Raw genomic sequence first — 21355 nt, 5'->3', positions numbered from 1 at the left:
AGTCGTGGGGGAGCACCACTTAACTAATGGCGATAGCTAAAAAGACACTGCCCAATGCGCAACTAGCCGGCCGGAGTGGCCGAGCGGTTCTAGGTGCTACAGTCTGGAGCCGCGCGACCGCTAAGGTCGCAGGTTCGAATCCTGCCTCGGGGATGGATGTCCGTGATGTCCTTAGGTTCGTTAGGTTTAAGTAGTTCTAAGTTCTAGGGAACTGATGACCTCAGAAGTTAAGTCCCATAGTGCTCAGAGCCATTTGAACCAAGCCAATGCGCAACTCCTCGCGGCGAGAGAGCCGAGAGGAGGTTGTTCAAACCGGCGGGATAGGCTTAATTCCGCGGAGGTTGTTCCCATGAAGGCAGGACCAGTGGTGATGCCAAAGTGACACCACTTGCTGACAGACGGCAACACAGGGATCATCGGAGGGAGTGAAAGAACTAGCGGGCCGACGTACGAGCATTGCAGTCTTGGCAGCAGCTTCAGAGCCCTCGTTTCCTGTCAGACAGACTTGACCAGGAACCCACATAAACATGACAGTGGATCCATCAAGAGTGAGCAAGTGACACCTTTCCTGTACCCGCTGCACTGAGGAATGGACGGTTTCAGTACACTGAGGCTGTGAAGGGCACTAAGAGAGTCTGAGCAGATGACCCAATTGAAAAGCCTGTCACCAAATGTACTGTGTGGCCTGATACAGGGCGAAGAGCTGTTCTGTGCTCCGGAAGCCGATACCGAAAAACGTCGGTGCTAATGACGAAGGCGCACCCAACACTTCGGTCAGTCCGAGAGCCATCAGTGAACACAAAGGCACTATTGCGAAGCTCTGAGCGAAGGTCGTGAAACATACGGCGATAAAGCGAGGTTGGAGTAGTGTCTTTACATAGCAAATAAAGGTGAAGTTGAACACGAAGCCAAGGTGGTGAAGGGTTCACATCCATAGGGAAAGTGGCAGGTAGCTTGAAGTTGAGCTGCCAGAGCAAGAGCCAAAAGCGAACTCCAGGAGGTGACAGAGAAGGGAGACACGACCCATACTGGCGGTCAAAGGAGTCATCAAAAAAGGAGGCGTAGGATGGGCGGCCAGGCATGGCAGACAAACAGCATCTCTGTCTGCTGAGGAGAAAGTCACTGCAATATGACAGCGGTAGTTCGGCTGCTTTGGAATACGGACTCTCATCTGGTCTCATGCAAAAGGTGGCAGTGGCCAAATGGATGCCACGATTGTGGAAAGTATTGAGACAGCTTAAGAGGAACGGACTTGCGGATGCTTAAACGAAACACTCATAGTCTAGTTTCGAATGGTCAAGGGGCTGATACAAATGGAGAAGGATGGTTCGATCCGCTCCCCAGGAAGTGTTGCTGAGGACACGCAGGAAACTGAGGAAACACATACAGCGGGCGGCCAGGTAAGACAGTGGGAAGGCCAAGAAAGATTCCTATCAAACATGAGCCCCAGGAATTTCGTAGTTTCAACAAACGGAAAAGCAACAGGCCCAAGACGTAAACACGATGGAAGAAACCAATTGCGCCACCAGAAATTCACGTATATAGTTTTGTCAGTGGAAAAGCGAAAGTCATTGTTGATGATCCATGAGTAAAGACGGTCGAAACACTGCCGAAGACGCCGCTCATGGAGACAAGTCCGTGAAGAACTGCAATACATGGCAAAATCGTCAACGAAAATGGGGCCAGAGGTGCCTGTCAGGAGACAGGCCATAAAAGAGTTAATGGCGATAGCAAAGAGGACGGTGCTCAGGACGGAACCCTGAGGTACACCAGCTTCCTGGATAAAGGTGTCCGACAAGACAGAACCCACACGTACCTTGAAAATTCGGCCTTTAAAGAACTCCTTAACGAAATGGGACATGCGGCCACGGAAGCACCACGTGTAGAGAGTACGGAGGATACCAGTCCTCCAGCAGCTGTTGTAGGCTTTCTCCAAAACGAAAAACACGGCCACAGTCTGCTACTTCCCCAGAAAACCATTCATGACATGGATTGACAAAGGGACAAGATGGTTAACCGCAGAACGCGCAGTTGTTAGTAAGTGCGAGACTCAAGCCACAATACCAGCTGGGCATGAATCATACATTCCACCACCTTGCAAACACAGCTGGTGAGAGAAATGGAGCGATAACTAGAAGGAAGGTGCTTGTCTTTGCTGGGCTTAGGTACTGGTATAACAGTGGCTTCACGCCATCGTCTAGGAAACGTGCCCTCTGCCCAGATGCGATTGTATGTATGAAGGAGAAAGTGCTTGCCCACAAGAGAAAGCTTCTGCAAGATCTGAATGCGAATAACATCCGGTCCTGGGGCGGAGGATCGGGATGAAGTGAGAGCATGATCTAGCTCCCTCATAGTAAAGGCGGCTTTATAGCACCAACGATTCTGAGAAGAGAAGGGTATGGCCTGAGCCTCCTCCACTGGCTTTTTGATGGAGGAAGGCAGGATGATAGTGGGTGGAGCTCGAAACCTCCGCAAAATAGCGACCCAAAGTGTTGAAGATAGCAGTAACGTCCACTATGATATCATTTGCTATTGTCAGGCCGGAAATCGGGTAATGGGCCTTGGTGCTAGACAGCCATCGGAGGTTGGCCCACATGATGGAAGACGAACGGTTAAAAGAACTAGCTAAGGAAATCCAGCTAGCTTTTCTGCTATTCCGAAGAACGCGACACGCGACACCACTGTGCGTGCAACGGTTTGTAACGAATGCAGTTGGCCATTGTAGGATGACAGTTAAAAACGCAGAGAGCACATCTCCGCGCGCTAATTGCGTCGCGGCACGCCTCGTCCACCAAGGGACTGGGACGCGGTGCGGCAAAGAGGAAGTGCTAGGAATGGAATGTTGTGCGCCGGTAAGGATAACGTTTGTAAGCTATTCTACGTGGTCATCGTAACTGAGGAAATATTGTTCGTCGTAGGTCGCCAGGAAGGAGTAAAGCCTCAAGTCGGCCTTAGAAAGCTCCCATTTGGATATGGACATAGGTAGGGTATGAGTCAGCAAGCGGATAGCACAGGGGAAACGGTCGCTCGAGTACGTGTCAGTGAGGTCTGACAACTCGAGATAATGAGCAAATGGTCGCTGGAGTACGTATCAGAGAGAAGAAACAACTAGAGGTGATGGGCAAGCTGGACAGAGCAGGAGAGATCCAAATGGGAACAGATGTGAGGGGAGTCTGGAAGGAATGTGGGTGCTCCCGTGTTAAGGCAGATGAAGTTATGGTGATTTACAAAGTCAGCCAAGAGGGCATCTCTCTGACAGTTTCTGGGCAAGCCCCAAAGTTACTGAGAAGTTATAAGGGTTGAGGGAGTTGCCCAATAAGATGGAGGATGTTGGCCCTGGCGGCACTGAAGGACAGAGGGATGTAAACAGTACAAAGGGAAAAGGTCAAGTAAGAAAGGAAAATACGGACTCCAACAGCTTCAAGCCAGGTAGTCAGGGAGATGGACTGACTGTAAACATCATTCTGGATGAGTAGCATGACTCCCCCATGAGATGGAATGCCGTCCTTGGGGCAAAGGTTAAAGTGGACCAGGAAGAAATGCGAGAGCTCAAAGCAGTCGTGGGAATGTAATTTTGTTTCCTGGAGGCAGAGAACAAGTAGACGTTGTGATTCTAAGAGCAGCCGTAAGTTCTCTTTGTTGGATAGAAGGCCACAAACATTTCATTCGAGGGGAGTCATAACGAGGAAAGGGGAGAAGGGAAAAAATGAAGGGGTGTCACCGAGTGCCAATCTTCGAAGACTCACTGGTACAGGCTGCAGAGGGTGGAGGATCCTGCTGTCTCTGTTGATCTGTGGCGTCCAAGACAGAAAAACTGTTGGTGGTGCACACCGGCGACACGGAGGTCGGCCGGGGGAGGGTATCATGTGGCGACACCGACGAAGTGGATTACTGAGTCGGCGAAGGAGAAGACCGTTTGTCTTTGTTTGACTTCTTGAAGCCTTTCCGTTTGGCAGAGGAAGACTCAGATGTTTGTTGACTGCAGGGATGGTGGAATTCTTCGTGGGAGTATTCCTTCTGTTCTTTCCAGCCTACCGGTTGTGTAGCAGGCGACTTCGCTCTGTGAGGCGAAAATTTGGAGGCTTGTCGTACAGCTGGAGGAGGAGACGGGAGTGCTACCATGGCGCTGAGCGATTTCCCAACATCAGTGCTGAATTTATGGTGGCATGTCTCGTAACCATGTTTTTTGTGGAGCAAGATGTAGCAAGAACAGTAAAGTGCTGGATGGTTGAACACATACCTGTTTCCTGGACCCGGAGCAGAGACGTGTTTCTTCCTGCTGCGGTGACACTTCCGTCATCGCACGACGTCTAGGTTTTCCCACAGCCAGGCACCTCTATCAGCTGCTTCGTGTTAGCTCAAGCTAAGTAAATTTGGTACATGCCACGGTGGAGTGTTGCCAAATTAATTTCAGAACACTACATCCATTCAAATATTGAGAGTTGAGCAAGCACACAAGCCTTAAACTATGTTCTGCATGTCCGTAATTCTTTGTGACTGTATTTGCTCGTTGACAGACCCTATTTTCTAGTTCTGGATCGTGTTAAGCTTTAAGAGTTTTTACTTATGAGTATGAACTGTTGAGCCTTTTTATCCGCAGTCAGTAGCTAACTCCTTTAATTATCAAACTTGTGTGGTTGCTGCCAGTTTGCTGTGATAACTGTTTGCTGTAACTTGTCACCTTTCATGCATTTTGAGGGATTGTATATTTATTTAATGGTCATTATTACTGTTTCTGCTGGTGTGTACCAACTGGGAGTCACAATTAAATTGTATGCCTTTCCACCTTTTCTTGTATTTGGGGGGATTGTGTATCTTATTGCTTAAGGGATTTTATTAAAGTTTATAAATTGTTGAGGGCTTTCCAACAGCCACAATCAGTGGTGCGATTTGTTATTCCTTCTGTATTTTGACTGGGCGTTGTCTGTTTGTCTAAAGTTCTTTCATGCGTGCGAATTATAAGTTCTTTTAGTGGCAGTCATTTGTAATTCCTTCTACTGGTAAAATGCATTTTGTTGAACCAGCTTGCAGACACACCTGGTTCGTGTGACTTCTTAGTTGTATTTGGCCACTTGTGTGTATTCCAGGTTTTAAGACCTGTTCTTAATAGTATGAATTGTTATAATTTCTTATTAATGAATTGATCCTGTTCAAGTTCTTTAAATTATTGTGAACCTTGTTCTTTATTTTTGACAAGGTTTTTAATTTGTAATCATAATAATTTTTGCTAAGGAATAACGAAATATGGGGGCCCACCTTCCCTGAGTTTTCCCTTAGTTATATCAACGCTTGTTGTGAATTATCACATACGGTATGATTTATTCGTATTTCATTTGCGGTTTAATCATGGATCTAAGGAAATCGTGGTCAGACATTAAAATATAGATTTTTTACTGCTAAAAACAAGTCACGCCATACATCAACAACAAAGCTCGTAGCCACTGTTGAACTGGCCGACAGCTAGACTCAAACAATGCATTACGGCATTGTCCATTGACAGATACGAACTCTGAGTACAAAACTACTTGACTCAATTGCTTAGACACATTTCTTACGATAATGGTGTATATTATTATTGGAGGTACGAGGAGCGTTCAGTAAGTAATGCAATACATTTTTTCCTCGGCCGATTATGGCTGAAAAAATTAAAAATTTTTTGTGGTACATCGTGGAATATTCCCGCTTCAGCCCATATTATTTCATGAAGTTCCGATAAGTGGCGGCATTCCAAGCAGAGAGCTGTCACTGAGTTTATTTTGGCGGAATACCAGAGCATCGCAGATATTCGTAGGCGCTTGCAGAATGTCTACCGAGACCTGGCAATGAACAGAAATACGATGCGTCTCTCATCATCGCAACAAGTCGTGCAAACCTGGACAGCCGGCCGCACCCAGCTGTGTGGCTGAAACGTGCGGACACACCCATTCCACATGGATCACAACCAAACAACCTGCTTCTCAATAGGACGTCTCTGTTGGCAATATTGGCACAGTTGTCGTACGGTAGGTGGGTGGTTTGGGGAAGGAGACCAGACAGCGTGGTCATCGGTCTCATCGGATTAGGGAAGGAAGTCGGCCGTGCCCTTTCAGAGGAACCATCCCGGCATTTGCCTGGAGTGATTTAGGGAAATCACGGAAAACCTAAATCAGGATGGGCGGACGCGGGATTGAACCGTCGTCCTTCCGAATGCGAGTCCAGTGTCTAACCACTGCGCCACCTCGCTCGGTACCGTACGGTAGGGTTCTCAAAGGTGTGTGCCCTCTTGGTTCCTCGCTGCCTAATAGAAGAGCAGTCCGACCTGATAGCTGAGTGGTCAGTGTGACGGATTGTCGTCCCACGGGCCCGGATTCGATTCCCGGCTGAGTCGGGGATTTTCTCCGCTCAGGGACTGGGTGTTGTGTTGTCTTCATCATCATTTCATCCCCATCCGGCGCGCAGGTCGCCGAATGTGGCGTCGACTGTAAAAAGACCTGCACCAAGGTGGCTAGACCTGCCCCGCAAGGGGCCTCCCGGCCAATGACGCCAAGCGCTCATTTCCAATAGAAGAGCACAAAGAGCAACAAAGGACCATCTACACGGAATTGCTTGCGCGTGTTTTACATTACTGTAATGCTCGTAGTTTAGCTATCGAAATACTGCTCTGACTATTCTAAACCTCTTACCCATTATGCAAATGTCCGACGCAGAGGCGAAACGGAACCGTATTGTGTTCCCACCCTCCTCTGAAAGTGTTAAATAAAGTGTAAAGAGTCCCTTACTTTCTACCCTGGAATCACAGACCGCAGTCAGCGGTCAGCCTTCAGAAAGTAAATAAATGCTTGCGCTTTACGAGGCTGAACGTGACAATTTTTTTGTCGAACAGCGTCACAGGCGATGAAGCATGCGTTCATCACTTCGAACCGAAATCAAAACTGCAACCCTTGGAGTGATATAACACCACCTCTCCTCCGAAAAAAAAGTTCAAATCCGCACCCTCAGCCGGTAGTCATGGTCTCTAAACGGACTATTCTCTTGGATGTCCCCCCTCATGGTGCAACCATCAACTCGGAAGTGTATTGTGCTACGCTCAGGAAAACGAAGAAACAACTTCAGTGTGTCCTTCGCCTAAAAAATGCAAACGAACTTCTCCTTCTCTATGAGAACGCAAGGCCTTACACAAGTCTGCACATCCGAGAGAACTCACAGAACTTCACTGGACTGTTCTTCTTCATCCACCCTACAGCCCGGATCTCGCACCTTCTGACTTCCATCTGTTTGTCTCAATGAAGGAGGCACTCCGCTGGCAACAATACGTCGATGATGGGGAGGTTATTGATGCAGCTAGGCGTTGGCTCCGACGTCGACCAGTAGAGTAGTATCATGCGGGCATACAGGCCGTTCCAGTAACGTGGGCTATTTCCGGGCCGGAAGGAGCGCCTGGTCTCCGGTACGAATCCGCTCGGCGGACTTGTGTCGAGGTTCGGTGAGCCGGCCAGTCTGTGGATGGTTTTTAGGAGGTTTTCCATCTGCCACAGCGAATGCGGGCTGGTTTCCCTTATTCCACCTCAGCTAACACAATGTCGGCGATTGCTGCGCAAACAAGTTCTCCACGTACGCTTACACCACCATTACTCTACCACGCAAACAAAGGGGTTACACTCGTCTGGTGTGAGACGTTCCCTGGGGGGTCCACCGGGGGACGAACCGCACAATAACCCTGGGTTCGGTGTGGGGCGACGGAGGGGTGAAGTGGACTGCGGCACTCGTCGTGAGATTGTGGACCACTGTGGCTGCGAAGGTGACGGAGCCTCTTCGTCGTTTCTAGGCCCCCGGTTAACATACAATACAACGTGGGGTAAGGCCGTCGCACTGAACAGAGATTAAGTTAAAAATAGGGTTCTGCAGACAAAAAACTGGGGAATAATATGGTGGATTGGAATCCCGAATAAAATGAACCTGCTTTCAGAAAAAAGTGTTGTGTTACGTATTGAATGACCTCGTAATTTCACGACCAAATTGACACAGCTTACTAATATATGCTTTGTCACACACTACTAAACACAATCTTCTCAAATTCTACTTTGCTAACAATTTTTATCTACAACCTTCCCCGGATCTCTGTGACTTGAACGACCAGTTTCTGTTCACATCGGTAAAACTTCTACTATTTCGAATGACACTAATTGGAAAACTTTTCCTAGTACATTCCTTGGACGTTCTGAGTGCTACATCCTGATTCACCAAGCATTAAATGCAAGCCTGCAGGTTTATCTAACGAATTACGCTCCTCCTTCTTTATATCAAAATGATTATGTAGATTAGAATTCTCTATCGTGTAAATAATTTTGCCTCTAAAGGTTTGGATAACCTGTAAATCTAAAAGTACGCTATGGTTATACTTAATATCTCCACACGTTGTTACCTTGACGTATCATATCAGCTAATTGGCCATTAATCCTATATTGAAACGTATTTTCACGTTTCGTCAAGAGCTCAATTTTACTTTTTTTAAGATTAAGACATAATTACATGAATTTAGATAATGTTAATATTTTTTCCCAGGCACAACAGGATTTATAGGTTTTACTGATAAATACTTTCTCATTAGTAATCGCGTCACCTGCAGAAACTGTAAGTTTACTCGTGCGCATTATCAACAACATTACAATCTTTATGAAAATTTCCTGACATTTATTTCTAGAAGTCGGATAACATAGTCAATTACTTCTCACACAACACGAAAAGTATTGCTCTTGAAGATAGTCTTAACGAACAGAACAAAACACACTTGACTACGATGAATAGTTTTCGTATCGACTTAACGTCTACGCAAACAGTTCTCAAACACTTTTAGAAACTTTAAAAGAGCACAGATATATCGCAAGTGATAGTTTTAAGGCATATACTGCGTCCAGGGATCATAGATTTACCCAGCCTACAGACGTAATGTTCAAACAACTACTGAAAGCTTGATACATTTTCAATGAGAAATCAAACATCAACCAGCATCACTCCAAATAAGCCATCGTGCGACAAAAAGAGGAACTCAGACTTACTGGCACATCCTGGATCAGCTTTCAGGATGAGTAGTGTTACCAGCAAGTATGGCGAAATTATCGTCGTCACCATCGCATACCAAGTCCTAAAAAGGAAAAATGTGGATTAGGCATAGTTATTTTTTACAATTTAATGTGCAGTCAGCTATTCTTAAATGTACACTTACATTGACGACAAAATGTTATTGGTCAAACGCCTCACAGTAACATATACTATGTCAATTATACGTGATAATGTAAAACTGCATATCAGAATAGAATTCATACCCCGTTACGGTGGTTTCGCGGACAATATTCCGTATCGAATTATCACTATCTGGAATTACCTGGATAACAGAAGGTGCTAGTCTTAGAAGCATTAAGGTCACTGGAAGAATATGGCAGTATCAAATTAATTTCAATTATATTTCAAAACTTTTCCATCAAATTCCTCACACTTCTGTGGTCTTTGAAGCGTACACTATATGGGGATGAGGTCACTGATCGTATCGCCCTCGTATCACTCTCATAAGCTGTTCTCCGTAACAACTTCACGTGAGAGGTTTACGATTTTATGACATGGCATAAAGTGAGGCGGGAAATGAATAGGAGATGATTGCAGACTTTAACTAAACACATCGCCTGATAAAAGGTGAAGCGCCCAGAAGGGGCGGAGGAAACGAAATGAAACTTCACCGGCTGAGAGGGTCTGAGATGTTATTTCAATGATTAAAAAACTGGACTCAAATATATAAAGAAGTATGACAAAACTTATTAGTATGACGTTGCACCCTCTGGGACCTGATGCGTGCTCTGATTCGGTTGGGAAAGGTGCCGAAAAGCCTTTGTATCCTCTCCTCAGGCAAACTGACTCACAACTGTGGCCACTTGTCTCTGATAACCTCGATAATGATACTGGGACGGAGATGGCGTCCGAGTTGTTCTGAAACACTTTTTGCTACCTGGGACAGATCTGGGGATCTTTCTGGCCACAAGACTACCTCAACATAACGCAGACAGTTCATACAGGCACGCGCCACGTGTGCACGAGCGTTCTCATGTTGAATAGCGATACAGTAACATGAGAGGTAACACAGGAAGGCACAAGATGTCCGTAACGTCAGTCTTCCCTCAGTCTACCAACTGTGACTTAAAGGCGTACTCTACGGCTCACCACACAAAGACGCAAGAAGTAACACCGCTGTGCATCTCCAAAACATTGGAGGAATGGGACCCCTGCCGAGGTCCGCCATGCTCGCCGTCGATGGTCATCCTGGGTCTTGCAGGACCGCGATTCACCGCTGAACGCAATGCGACGCCATTCTTCAGTAGTCCATACATCCCGGTACGGCGCCACTCCAGCCGCAGCCTTTTGTGTTGTGGTGTTAAAGGTAGCCTGCACGCGGGACGGTAATCCCTGGGTCTTGCTGCTGCTAATCTCCGACGAATGGTGCGGGGTGGTACAGATTGTTGCAGTTAGTGTATTGCTTATTTTCGGCTGGTAGGCGCAGACGTGGAGGGAGTCAGGACGCGCTTGATGCACAAGACGGCGAGACTCTCTTGTGGCGGTAAGGTGTGGTCGACCGACATCTTGACAACGAGTATGCTTGCGTAGCGTTCCCGTGCAGTCCAACATCTGGGCGCTGTCACATCCGAATTCCCCACAAATTTGGACATTGCACGATTCGATAAGCCGGCTAAATGGAGCCCACCAATGAGGCCACTTTCAAAGTCTGTCAGGTACTGATAATGCTGTCACAGACGAGTATGCGACCTCTCTGTTTCATCAACAGTGATCACAGAAAACCTGATGGTGTTCACGCCCAATACCTCCTAACAAAACTAAACACGATCAACACAAAAGACTCTGGTGGCCGTTCTACCTGCTACAGAGAACTGAAACCCTAACCATTAACGTGCCCGCCAGTGGTGTGTATGCACACAAAGCTACATTGACGTCCGACCGTGCCCTCTGGGCGAACTTTTTGTTTTGTCAGGCAGTGTCGTTGCGAGACTGTTGGGAAGGGATCACTCTGATGGCTAAACTACTCCAACGACAGAGTAGTGTGTCGTGTGGCTGGAGCCTCCCCTCAGGTAGGCCGGTCGCCTGCAGCAAGTCTTTAGAGTTGACGCCATTTCGGCGACTTGAGAGTCGATGGGGATGAGATGATGATGATGATTAGGACAACCCAGCACCCAGTCCCTGAGCGGAGAAAATCTCCGACCCAGCCGGGAATCGAACCCGGGCCCCCTGGCATGACAGTCCGTCGCGCTGACCACTCAGCTATCGGGGCGGACTACAGAGACGTCTATGAAATGTGCATAGACGACACTTTCTCAGAGCTTGAACTACTGTCGGAAGCACCTCACATTTCTGTGCGAGGCACCAAATGTTTCAACCCCATGCGCGTCGAAGTGCTTCGCAGGTAGCAAAATGGTTCAAATGGCTCTGAGCACTGTGGGACTTAACACCGGAGGTCATCAGTCTCCTAGAACTTAGAACTACTTAAACCTAACTAGCCTAAGGACATCACAAACATCCATGCTCGAGGCAGGATTCAAATCTGCGACCGTAGCGGTCCCGTGGTTCGAAACTGAAGCGCCTAGAACCGCTCGGCCACTCTGGCCGGCTTTCGCAGGTTGCAACTAGCGTACTAATAACAGCTTGTTTTCAGCTCCAAACATTACTGCCCTGTAAGGACTATGATACAGACTGGAACCTCTCACAAAAAAGCTAATACAACAATTTCGGTCTAGCCGAAGAACAGCGTAATGCCTTAAGCGACCGAGCCTTACAACCGAACGAAAATAGTGCACGGATCCAATACTAATTACAGACTTATGACAGATTCTCGTACACGCTGGGCATCCTACCTATGCATAGGTTTTACGCATTGTTTTCACACTTTCTCTTGATGTAGATCACTGACCTGTTCGTATCAGACCAGTATCAAAGCTACATTAAGTCGCACTAGTGCCACTGGTTGTGTTCTACTAGATTACATGTTCTATGAATTGTACTCTGTACTCTCAATTGCAACCAAATACTCTTGTATATACGCCTGAGTAATTCATTCTATGTCCGAAATGGTTCCGCAGTCTTTACGTGGACAAATGTCAGTGGTGCGCTGTCCAGTCACATTAATGTGAACACCCTGTCTGGAAGACGCAGAAAACAGTGCACTGTCGTAATGCGGTAGCAGAGAGACTTATCTGACATCCAAAAGAGCACGATCATTGGTTTGCGGGCCAGTGGTGGAAGCATTTCCAAAAGGGCTAAAATTATAAACTGTTTGCGTGCGCGTCATGGTTAAAGTATACCGTGCATGACAAAATGGCGCTGTCCAAATCCGGCGTCGAGACAACTGTGGTACACCAGAGGTCGCAGATGACAGGGGTCAACCACAGCTGCAGAGATGTGTAAGGGGTAACAGACGTGTAACTGCCGATCACCTGACCGCCCAGGTTAACCAATAGACTACCAACAATGTCTCGTCAACGACGGTTCAGCGAACGATGCTGCGTACGGGCCTCTGAAGTAGGCGCCTGGTTCATACACCTATGCTGACTGCTGTTCATCGGCGACAAAAGCTGGAAATTGCGCGCCAGCACCGTAACTGGACGATCACTGGGTGGCGACAGGTGGCCTATTCAGTTAATCACGTTTTATGCTCCGTGAGACAGAGGGCCGATTTGTGTTCGGCGTGAAACGTCTGAAAGCAAATTTCGTGGTATGCGTTATGGTCTTGGGAATGTTTTCGTGGCACTCCCTGGATGATCTCGTCATTCTGGAAGGCGCAAAGGATCAACGGGGCCTTACGGAGGAGTAAGGAAACGACGATCGACGAGACAAAATGGAGAAAATGTTTCGTGTCGACACCACTCAAGAAGGAATCATCACCCACCAGCATGTAAGTTGCACTGATAGCTTCTATGCAGCTACCAATAAAGGGATTTTATCTTGTTTGTTGAAAGTTGAGGCAGAAATGTAGGAGAACTCCACACTATGGCGATAGGGAAACTTACACTACAAGCCATTAAAATTGCTACACCACGAAGATGACGTGCTACAGACGCGAAATTTAACCGACGGGAAGAAGATGCAGTGATATGCAAATGATTAGATTTTTACAGCATTCACACAAGGTTGGCGCCGGTGGCGACACCTGCAACGTGCTGACATAGGAAACTTTCCAACCGATTTCTCATACACAAACAGCAGTTGACCGGCGTTGCCTGGTGAAACGCTGTTGTGATGCCTCGTGTAAGGAGGAGGAATGCGTACCATCACGTTTCCGACTTTGATAAAGGTCGAATTGTAGCCTATCGCGACTGCGGTTTATCGTATCGCGACATTGCTGCTCGCGCTGGTCGAGATCCAATGACTGTTAGCAGGATATGCAATCTGTGGGTTCAGGAGGGTAATACGGAACGCCGTGCTGGATCCCAACGGCCTCGTATCACTAGCAGTCGAGATGACAGGCATCTTATCCGCATGGCTGTAACGGATCGTGCAGCCACGTCTCGATCCCTGAGTCAACAGATGGGGACGTTTGCAAGACAACAACCATCTGCACGAACAGTTCGACGACGTTTGCAGCAGCATGGACTATCAGCTCGGAGACCATGGCTGCGGGTACACTCGACGCTGCATCACAGACACGAGCGCCTGCGATGGTGTACTCAACGACGAACCTGGGTGCACGAATGGCAAAACGTCATTTTTTCGGATGAATCCAAGTTCTGCTTACAGCATCATGATGGTCGCATCCGTGTTTGCCGACATCGCGGTGAACGCACGTTGGAAGCGTGTATTCGTCATCGCCATACTGGAGTATCACCCGGCGTGATGGTATGGGGGCCATTGGTTACATTTCTCGGTCACCTCTTGTTCGCATTGACGGCACTTGGAACAGCGGACGTTACATTTCAGATGTGTTACGACCCATGGCATTACCCTTTATTCGATCCCTGCGTAACCCTATATTTCAGCAGGATAATGCACGACCACATGTTGCAGGTCCTGTACGGGCCTTTCTGGATACAGAAAATGTTCGACTGCTGCCTTGGCCAGCAAATTCTCCAGATCTCTCACCAATTGAAAAGTCTGGTCAATGGTGGCCTAGCAACTGGCTAGTCACAATACGCCAGCCACTATTCTTGATGAACTGTGGTATCGTGTTGAAGTTGCATGGGCAGCTGTACCTGTACACGCCATCCAAGCTCTGTTTGACTCAATGCCCGCGTATCAAGGCCGTTATTACGGCAAGAGGTTATTGTTCTGGGTACTGATTCCTTAAGATCTATGCACCCAAATTGCGTGAAAATGTAATCACATGTCAGTTCTAGTATAATATATTTGTCCAATGAATACCCGTTTATCATCTGCATTTCTTCTTGGTATAGCAATTTTAATGACCAGTAGTGTATTAGACGGAAATGTGAGTCATTATTCAAGCAGATCACCAATATTACGACCATGTTAATCCTATCACACAATTTACTAGCATTATAAACCTGAACGGGGAAATGGCAACAAAGCCGTCGTCAGTGTTGTAACATTCAGATCACAGCGTCTACCTCAGTTTGTTTATATAAATGGAATTCGCTGTCCAGCTGATGTGTATATACCCCCCGTTTTACAGTGCTACAATTGTGGCCTATAAAATCATTCAATGGAACACAAGATTGTTCAAGGCAGTCAAAACAGCCTTCGACATTTTCTGCTCAAAATTAATGTAGACATATGTGCCGTCACCGAAGCGCAGTTAAAACGGAACAAACCGATCGCTGTTCCGGGCCACTCTGTCATTGGACAAGATAGAGATAATGGGTAGGGTGGTGTGGCGTTGCTGGTCGAAGTATTCACTTCCCTGTTGTTTATATCGGCACTCGGCAAGATACATTACAAATAGTGGGTATCCTCCTGCGGATCAAGGACCTCCACCTGAATTTGGCCTCAGCATTGAAAGTGTCTAATAACAGCATTTGGTCGTGCGGTAGCGTTCTCGCTTCCCACGCCCGGGTTCCCGGGTTCGATCCCCGGCGGGGTCAGGGATTTTCTCTGCCTCGTGATGACTGGGTGTTGTGTGATGTCCTTAGGTTAGTTAGGTTTAAGTAATTCTAAGTTCTAGGGGACTGATGACCATAGATGTTAAGTCCCATAGTGCTCAGAGCCATTTGAACCATTTGACAGCCTTTCCAAACAACACGTAACAACAATGATTGACTCTATCGGGAAACCCCTTCTGCTAATAGGTGACGTTCACGGCCATCGTACACTGTGGAGCTACAGAGTTTCTGAAAACTTTATAATAAGAAATGATGGCTCACCAACACGAATAGCCAGACCAAATGAAGTTCCGACGGCAGCAGACTTGAGCGCACCAACCCTTGCACAGTCTACCTGAACAACATGGAAAGTGATACCGGATACTTTATGTTCCGATCACTTGCCAGTTCAAATCATAATAAACGTACAACCTATGGAGAATGCCAGGTACGCAGTCAGCCGAAAATGGGACACAAATAAAGCCAACTGGGTCCTAAACGAAACATTGCTGAAAGAAAACTGAAATCATCCATAGAAACTGAGGGTCCCGAAATAGACTACGGGGCCTTGGTTTCGTTTATCAATGAAGCAGTGGAAGTCTCAATACCTCAAAAAGGACACAAGCGGACTACTCATAGGCCATCCCGCTGATGGTGGGCTACAGAAAGTGACGCATTCCTCGAGAAACGAAGGGTGGCATTACGGACATACAAAGCTCACTTTAATGATACACACTTTATTGCTCTTAAGAAAGCACTAGTTAAAGCTAAGAACGTAAAAAACGGTTTGACAATGAACATGCAAACACCTCCATCACCTGACCAACTTACAGAGTCATTCTTGCATATGATAGCCCCACCCGACGTCACGGACAACGAAGACGAGGTGGAATGCGAAGAGGATAACTGTGTGACTACACAAGTCCTTTCGCTGAAAAACTCCAGATTGCGCTCTGCCAAGGAAAGGGTACAGCACATGACCTGCATTATACTGACTAGCCAATGTTGCAACACCCCCACAAAGGGGAACTGCTGCTCCTCAAAATTTACAATAGTGAATGGGCACAAAAGATCAAAATCATCTCGGTGAGAAGATGTGTTGTCCCCATCCACAAACCGGGAAAATGATATAGTAAACCCGAGTCGTATCGGCTTGGGACATTGCTGCTATGTTCGGCGTAGGAAACGGAAAGGATTGTTGAGAGGCTCTTAGAATGGTGGTGCAAAAACAAGAAAATATTGGGTTTCACAAATAAAAAGGGACAACTGAAATCTTCTACGGTTACTTGCTGACATACAGATAAATTTCTCTGGGAATAATTATGTGATAGTTGCGTTCATGGACTTGACTACAGCATATGACAACGTCGTGTTATCAGTTTTAGGGAAAAAACTGGAGAAACTTCAGATTCCAAAACCACTCGTACGTAACACCGGAAGCTTCCTGAGCAGTAGGAAGACAGTTGGTTGCAACACGGAACTACACTGGGACTCAGGGAAATTAGCAGAGGACTCCCGCAGGAATCCGTCTTGGCTTCATTGTTGTACTATGTCTATACTGCTAGGCTTTTATGTGCTCTTTGTGGGTGAAATCAAAATATTACAGTACGTAGTCGACGTATGCACCTAATCCGAAGACAGTACTCTTCAGTCACGTCATCTGAAAATACACACCGCCTTCTCATATGCCTGCATGAATGGTGCGCAGAAAGTGGACCCTAAATATCAGACAGCAAATCTACTATAACGATATTTTATCTCGACAGGATTGCACTTCCTCAAACAATGCAACTGGGACAGCATAATTTTCCAGTTACAAAAACAACACAATATCTTGGCATGATAAACCGTGAAAAACTAAGATGGACTCATCGTATCTGACATGACTTGTTGTGGAAAAGCATGCAACCTCGTAAGAGCTACAACTGGAGTATGGCTCCGATCGGCGAACAACTTTTTTTATACCCATCCCTACTAAGGACTCGCTCTGATTACGGACACGTGTGCTACGGATCAGCGTGAGACAGCACGCTCCAAAGACTCGACACTAAGCAGTTACTGGAATATTCATGTCAACCCAACTAAAGCATTGCTGGTTGAAGCGAATGAAGCATCGTTAAAGATTCGACGAATTTTCCTCTACAGAAATTCCTCCTGCACCTCTTTCTCGACGAATATGGACCCCTTGACTAAAAACACTGGTAATTAACATCGTACTGCGTGAGCGGACGATACTGGGTAAATAACTAACTTCCACTCGTCGCCGCTGAACTTGTGGAGACGCAAGCATTAAGGACCAAGGTGCGGTCCTCTTATACCACATTACAACAGGCCATTCGAAACGTCGATCTGCAGATTGGTGCTAGAACCAGTTTAAAGTTGCAAAACCAGGATCCAACTAGCGCAACGTCAATGGAATTCCTGTCTCGCTATCACGTGGTGTATGCAGATGTGTCCAAGTGTACTGATGTCGCTGATAGCGCCTATTGGGTACCCCTAAGCAAACGATAAGGCCTGTACAAGCTGGATCCATATTCCAGTATTAGGACAGCCGAGGCGACAGCCATTTAGGACGCCCTGCTGTTCGCACAGACGACCACAGTAGACACAGTAGCCGTAGTCTCGGTAGTATACCAGACCAACAAATGATTAGGCACCATCATAATAGTTGTACGAACCCTTTAGTCGCAGCAGTGGTCGCCGTGTTTCGAGTGCAGCACAATTATCGCAACTTCGTGATGGTATGGATGAAAGGCCACTCTAGGATATCTGGGAATGAAGAAGAAAATGTTCGTGCAAAGCAAGTATCTTTACATGGAGCTCCTAAATATCGTAAACTTCCCTTCACAGATATGATACCTCTGCTCAGAAAGTGGTTGTCCTCGGACTCTCAAGAGGTCTGTTCGAAGACATCTAAAATCAAAGGCGATCAGTACACATAATTCGGGCCATGATTACAAGAGTATCATGGTATTGAAAGACACATCAAGGAGCTTCACGACAGTTACAGCACAGCTGAAATTTAATCACTGGAAGTTCAGCAAACACATCGAAACATGTGCCACATAAACGTATTTGCAAGTAATCTCAAAGCTCTTGGTGATCAGTTCTCAAGCAGCCTCCAAACCTTTTAAGCATCCGACAACATAACAACATATAAACTACTGTACGAGTCCATCAACAGTGGCAACATCATGATATAGATCCCAGTGCTGCTGGCCTAATGCTCTTCGTAATTAGAATGCCAGGGGACGGCCAATGCTCAATTGACTGACTATATTCCCACATGCTGTTCAGCAGGATATGGAATACTCAGGCTCTAAATGTATGTCAATATACTTCCTGTATGTATTTGTCTGAATATGGTGTATGTAAAACCCAAATCTAGTTCTTGTATACTGTTGTCATGGTCTGTCCAGATTGTACTTACCGACCTAAACAGGCATTCAGCTCTCTATCCGCAGCATTTGAAACAATTTTTACTTGTCAGGCATAAGAATATTTTATTGTTAATTTAGATCTATTAACATGGATTGTATTGGCAATATCCCAAATGTGTACTAATAGTGATTTATCATTTCTGATTGTGTTACCAGTAGGATTTTTATAGCATACAACCTCTGTGTATCCTGTGTCGCATTTTCGTCTTATTTACTCGTTTCAGTATGCTGTGGTTGTAAGACTTGTTTTATGTCGGAACCAGTCCCTTGTTAAGCCAATGTAACTTAGTACTAGGATACGACATAAACTAATATCTACTACGAATTGTCACGACAATAAAACGATTATGGTTTAACATCCTGTTGGCGACAAGGTCCTTAGTACAATCTCGTATTGGGAAGAATCTGTACCCGTTTTCGAGGAAAACATCACGCCATTGCCTTAAAGGGCTTAGGAAAACCAAAGAAAACCTTAATCTTGATCGCCAGAATACTGGATTCTCGAATGAGATGTCAGTGCTCAGCAACAGAACTCTTGGAGTTATATTTGGAATAAGTTGAGTTTACCTACTACGCTTGTTCAGCACACTAAGAACATAATCTCCAGGGGAAACTGCTCTGGGTCGTGAAGACAGTTGGCTTTCCACACAATATTAACCGAACCAAGCTGCACTACACCTCTCACATCGTCTTTTCAATTAAGATTTCATCTAGGCCACCACAGTGCACTCATGTTATTGGCGTTGCTCATTTTTTATTGCCATTTCATGTATCCAGTACTCCATCGTTATGAGCATGTGAATGCAGTATATTCGTGCTGACGCAAATGTGCCTATCTTTCTCCCTAATCACTATGGTTTTTTTCCTGAGATACTGCTGCGTTGTGAGCAAATCGGAGTGCGAACTAGCATTGTAAATACCTCTGCTCTCTGACTATTGCTTCAGTGAGATTTGACTATGGTTTCTTTATGTTTGTTTTCGTGCTATGAATTTTCGAGGAGATACTTTTGTGTGTTTTTTGTATCTTGTAGAGTGATGAAGACGCAATCAGTCCTAACAATTGTTAATTGCCAACAACTTGTAAGGGGTCCATGATTAAGGAATTTGTTGCTAGCGCACTCGAGCAGATGTAATTTCGATGGATTGCTCACGCGCTGCTTGCGATATGTAAGCTATAAGAGAATCTCAAACCAGAGAGCAGTGTTGTCAGCAGTAGGAACTGTGTAGCAGTAGGAGTAAGTAGTTGCTAGCGAGCAGTCGTGTGTATCGAGTTGGCTGGGCCGGTCGTGTGGAGCGATGGCGGAGCTTGAGCGTTGTTATAAGGTAAAAGCAGCCTCGCGCATATGTAGTATTGTTACATCAAGTCCCATGTAAATGTTTTAAAAAAGTCTCTTAATAATAATCTTTCTCATAAAAAGTAACTTTTGACGATCATTCATTTCAATTTAAAGAAATTACTAATTTCTCCAATCCATGGTCATCCCGATTATTGTAAAGAAAAATCAGTTGTTTCTTTTTATACATGACAAATCTATCGACCAGCATTGCACTGGCCTGTGCCACAAAAATTTCTTATAGGAGCAGATATACATGCGTTATCCGGCGACTTCATTGAGGTAAGATTTTTCAATTTATTCAGTATGATCTTTCAGGGCCATGACGCAACACTGCTGACGTCCAAAATTTATCGTAGATCGCTGGAAGAACGTAAAGTACCTAGCGACTGGAAGAAAGCGCAGGTCGCTCCCATTTTCAAGAAGGGTCATAAATCAGATGCGAATAATTATAGGCCTATTTCGCTTACGTCAATCTGTTGTAGAATAATGGAACATGTTTTGTGTTCTCGTATTATGACGTTCTTAGATAATACAAATCTCCTTCATCATAACCAACATGGATTCCGCAAACAGAGATCATGTGAAACTCAGCTCGCCCTATTTGCCCAAGAAATTCACAGTGCCGTAGACACTGGCGAGCAGATTGATGCCGTATTCCTGGACTTCAGGAAGGCATTTGATACGGTTCCGCACTTACGTTTAGTGAAAAAAATACGAGCTTACGGAATATCGGACCAGGTTTGTGATTGGATTCAGGATTTCCTAGAAGAAAGAACACAACATGTCATTCTTAACGGTTCAAAATCTGCAGATGTAGAGGTAATTTCGGGAGTACCGCAGGGAAGCGTGATAGGACCTTTATTGTTTACAATATACATAAATGACTTAGTTGACAACATCGGTAGCTCCGTGAGGCTATTTGCAGATGACACGGTTGTCTACAAGAAAGTAGCAACATCAGAAGACTCGTACGTACTCCAGGAGGACCTGCAGAGGATTAATGCACGGTGCGACAGCTGGCAGCTTTCCCTAAACGTAGATAAATGTAATATAATGCGCATACATAGGGGCAGAAATCCATTCCAGTACGATTATGCCATAGGTGGTAAATCATTGGAAGCGGTAACGACCGTAAAATACTTAGGAGTTACTATCCGGAGCGATCTGAAGTGGAATGATCACATAAAACAAATAGTGGGAAAAGCAGGCGCCAGGTTGAGATTCATAGGAAGAATTCTAAGAAAATGTGACTCATCGACGAAAGAAGTAGCTTACAAAACGCTTGTTCGTCCGATTCTTGAGTATTGCTCATCAGTATGGGACCCTTACCAGGTTGGATTAATAGAAGAGATAGACATGATCCAGCGAAAAGCAGCGCGATTCGTCATGGGGACATTTAGTCAGCGCGAGAGCGTTACGGAGATGCTGAACAAGCTCCAGTGGCGGACACTTCAAGAAAGGCGTTACGCAATACGGAGAGGTTTATTATCGAAATTACGAGAGAGCACATTCC

The 21355-nt window shown here is 45.9% G+C and overlaps 1 protein-coding gene across 1 annotated transcript in view; it reads right to left on the bottom strand.

The window, feature by feature from the left end:
- Positions 1–21355, bottom strand: part of LOC124551930 (spaetzle-processing enzyme-like) — a 183204-nt gene that overhangs the window by 109347 nt on the left and 52502 nt on the right. Inside the window, exon 3 of the mRNA XM_047126481.1 lies at positions 9036–9121. Within this exon, the coding sequence (XP_046982437.1) occupies positions 9036–9108 (73 nt within the window). The 5' untranslated portion in view covers positions 9109–9121. The remainder of the gene's footprint in view (positions 1–9035; positions 9122–21355) is intronic.

This window comes from Schistocerca americana, chromosome 1, assembly GCF_021461395.2.
Source record: "Schistocerca americana isolate TAMUIC-IGC-003095 chromosome 1, iqSchAmer2.1, whole genome shotgun sequence".
NCBI lineage: Eukaryota > Metazoa > Arthropoda > Insecta > Orthoptera > Acrididae > Schistocerca > Schistocerca americana.
The sequence above is the reverse complement of the archived record's forward strand: the minus strand, read 5'-3'. Positions and strand labels throughout refer to the sequence as shown.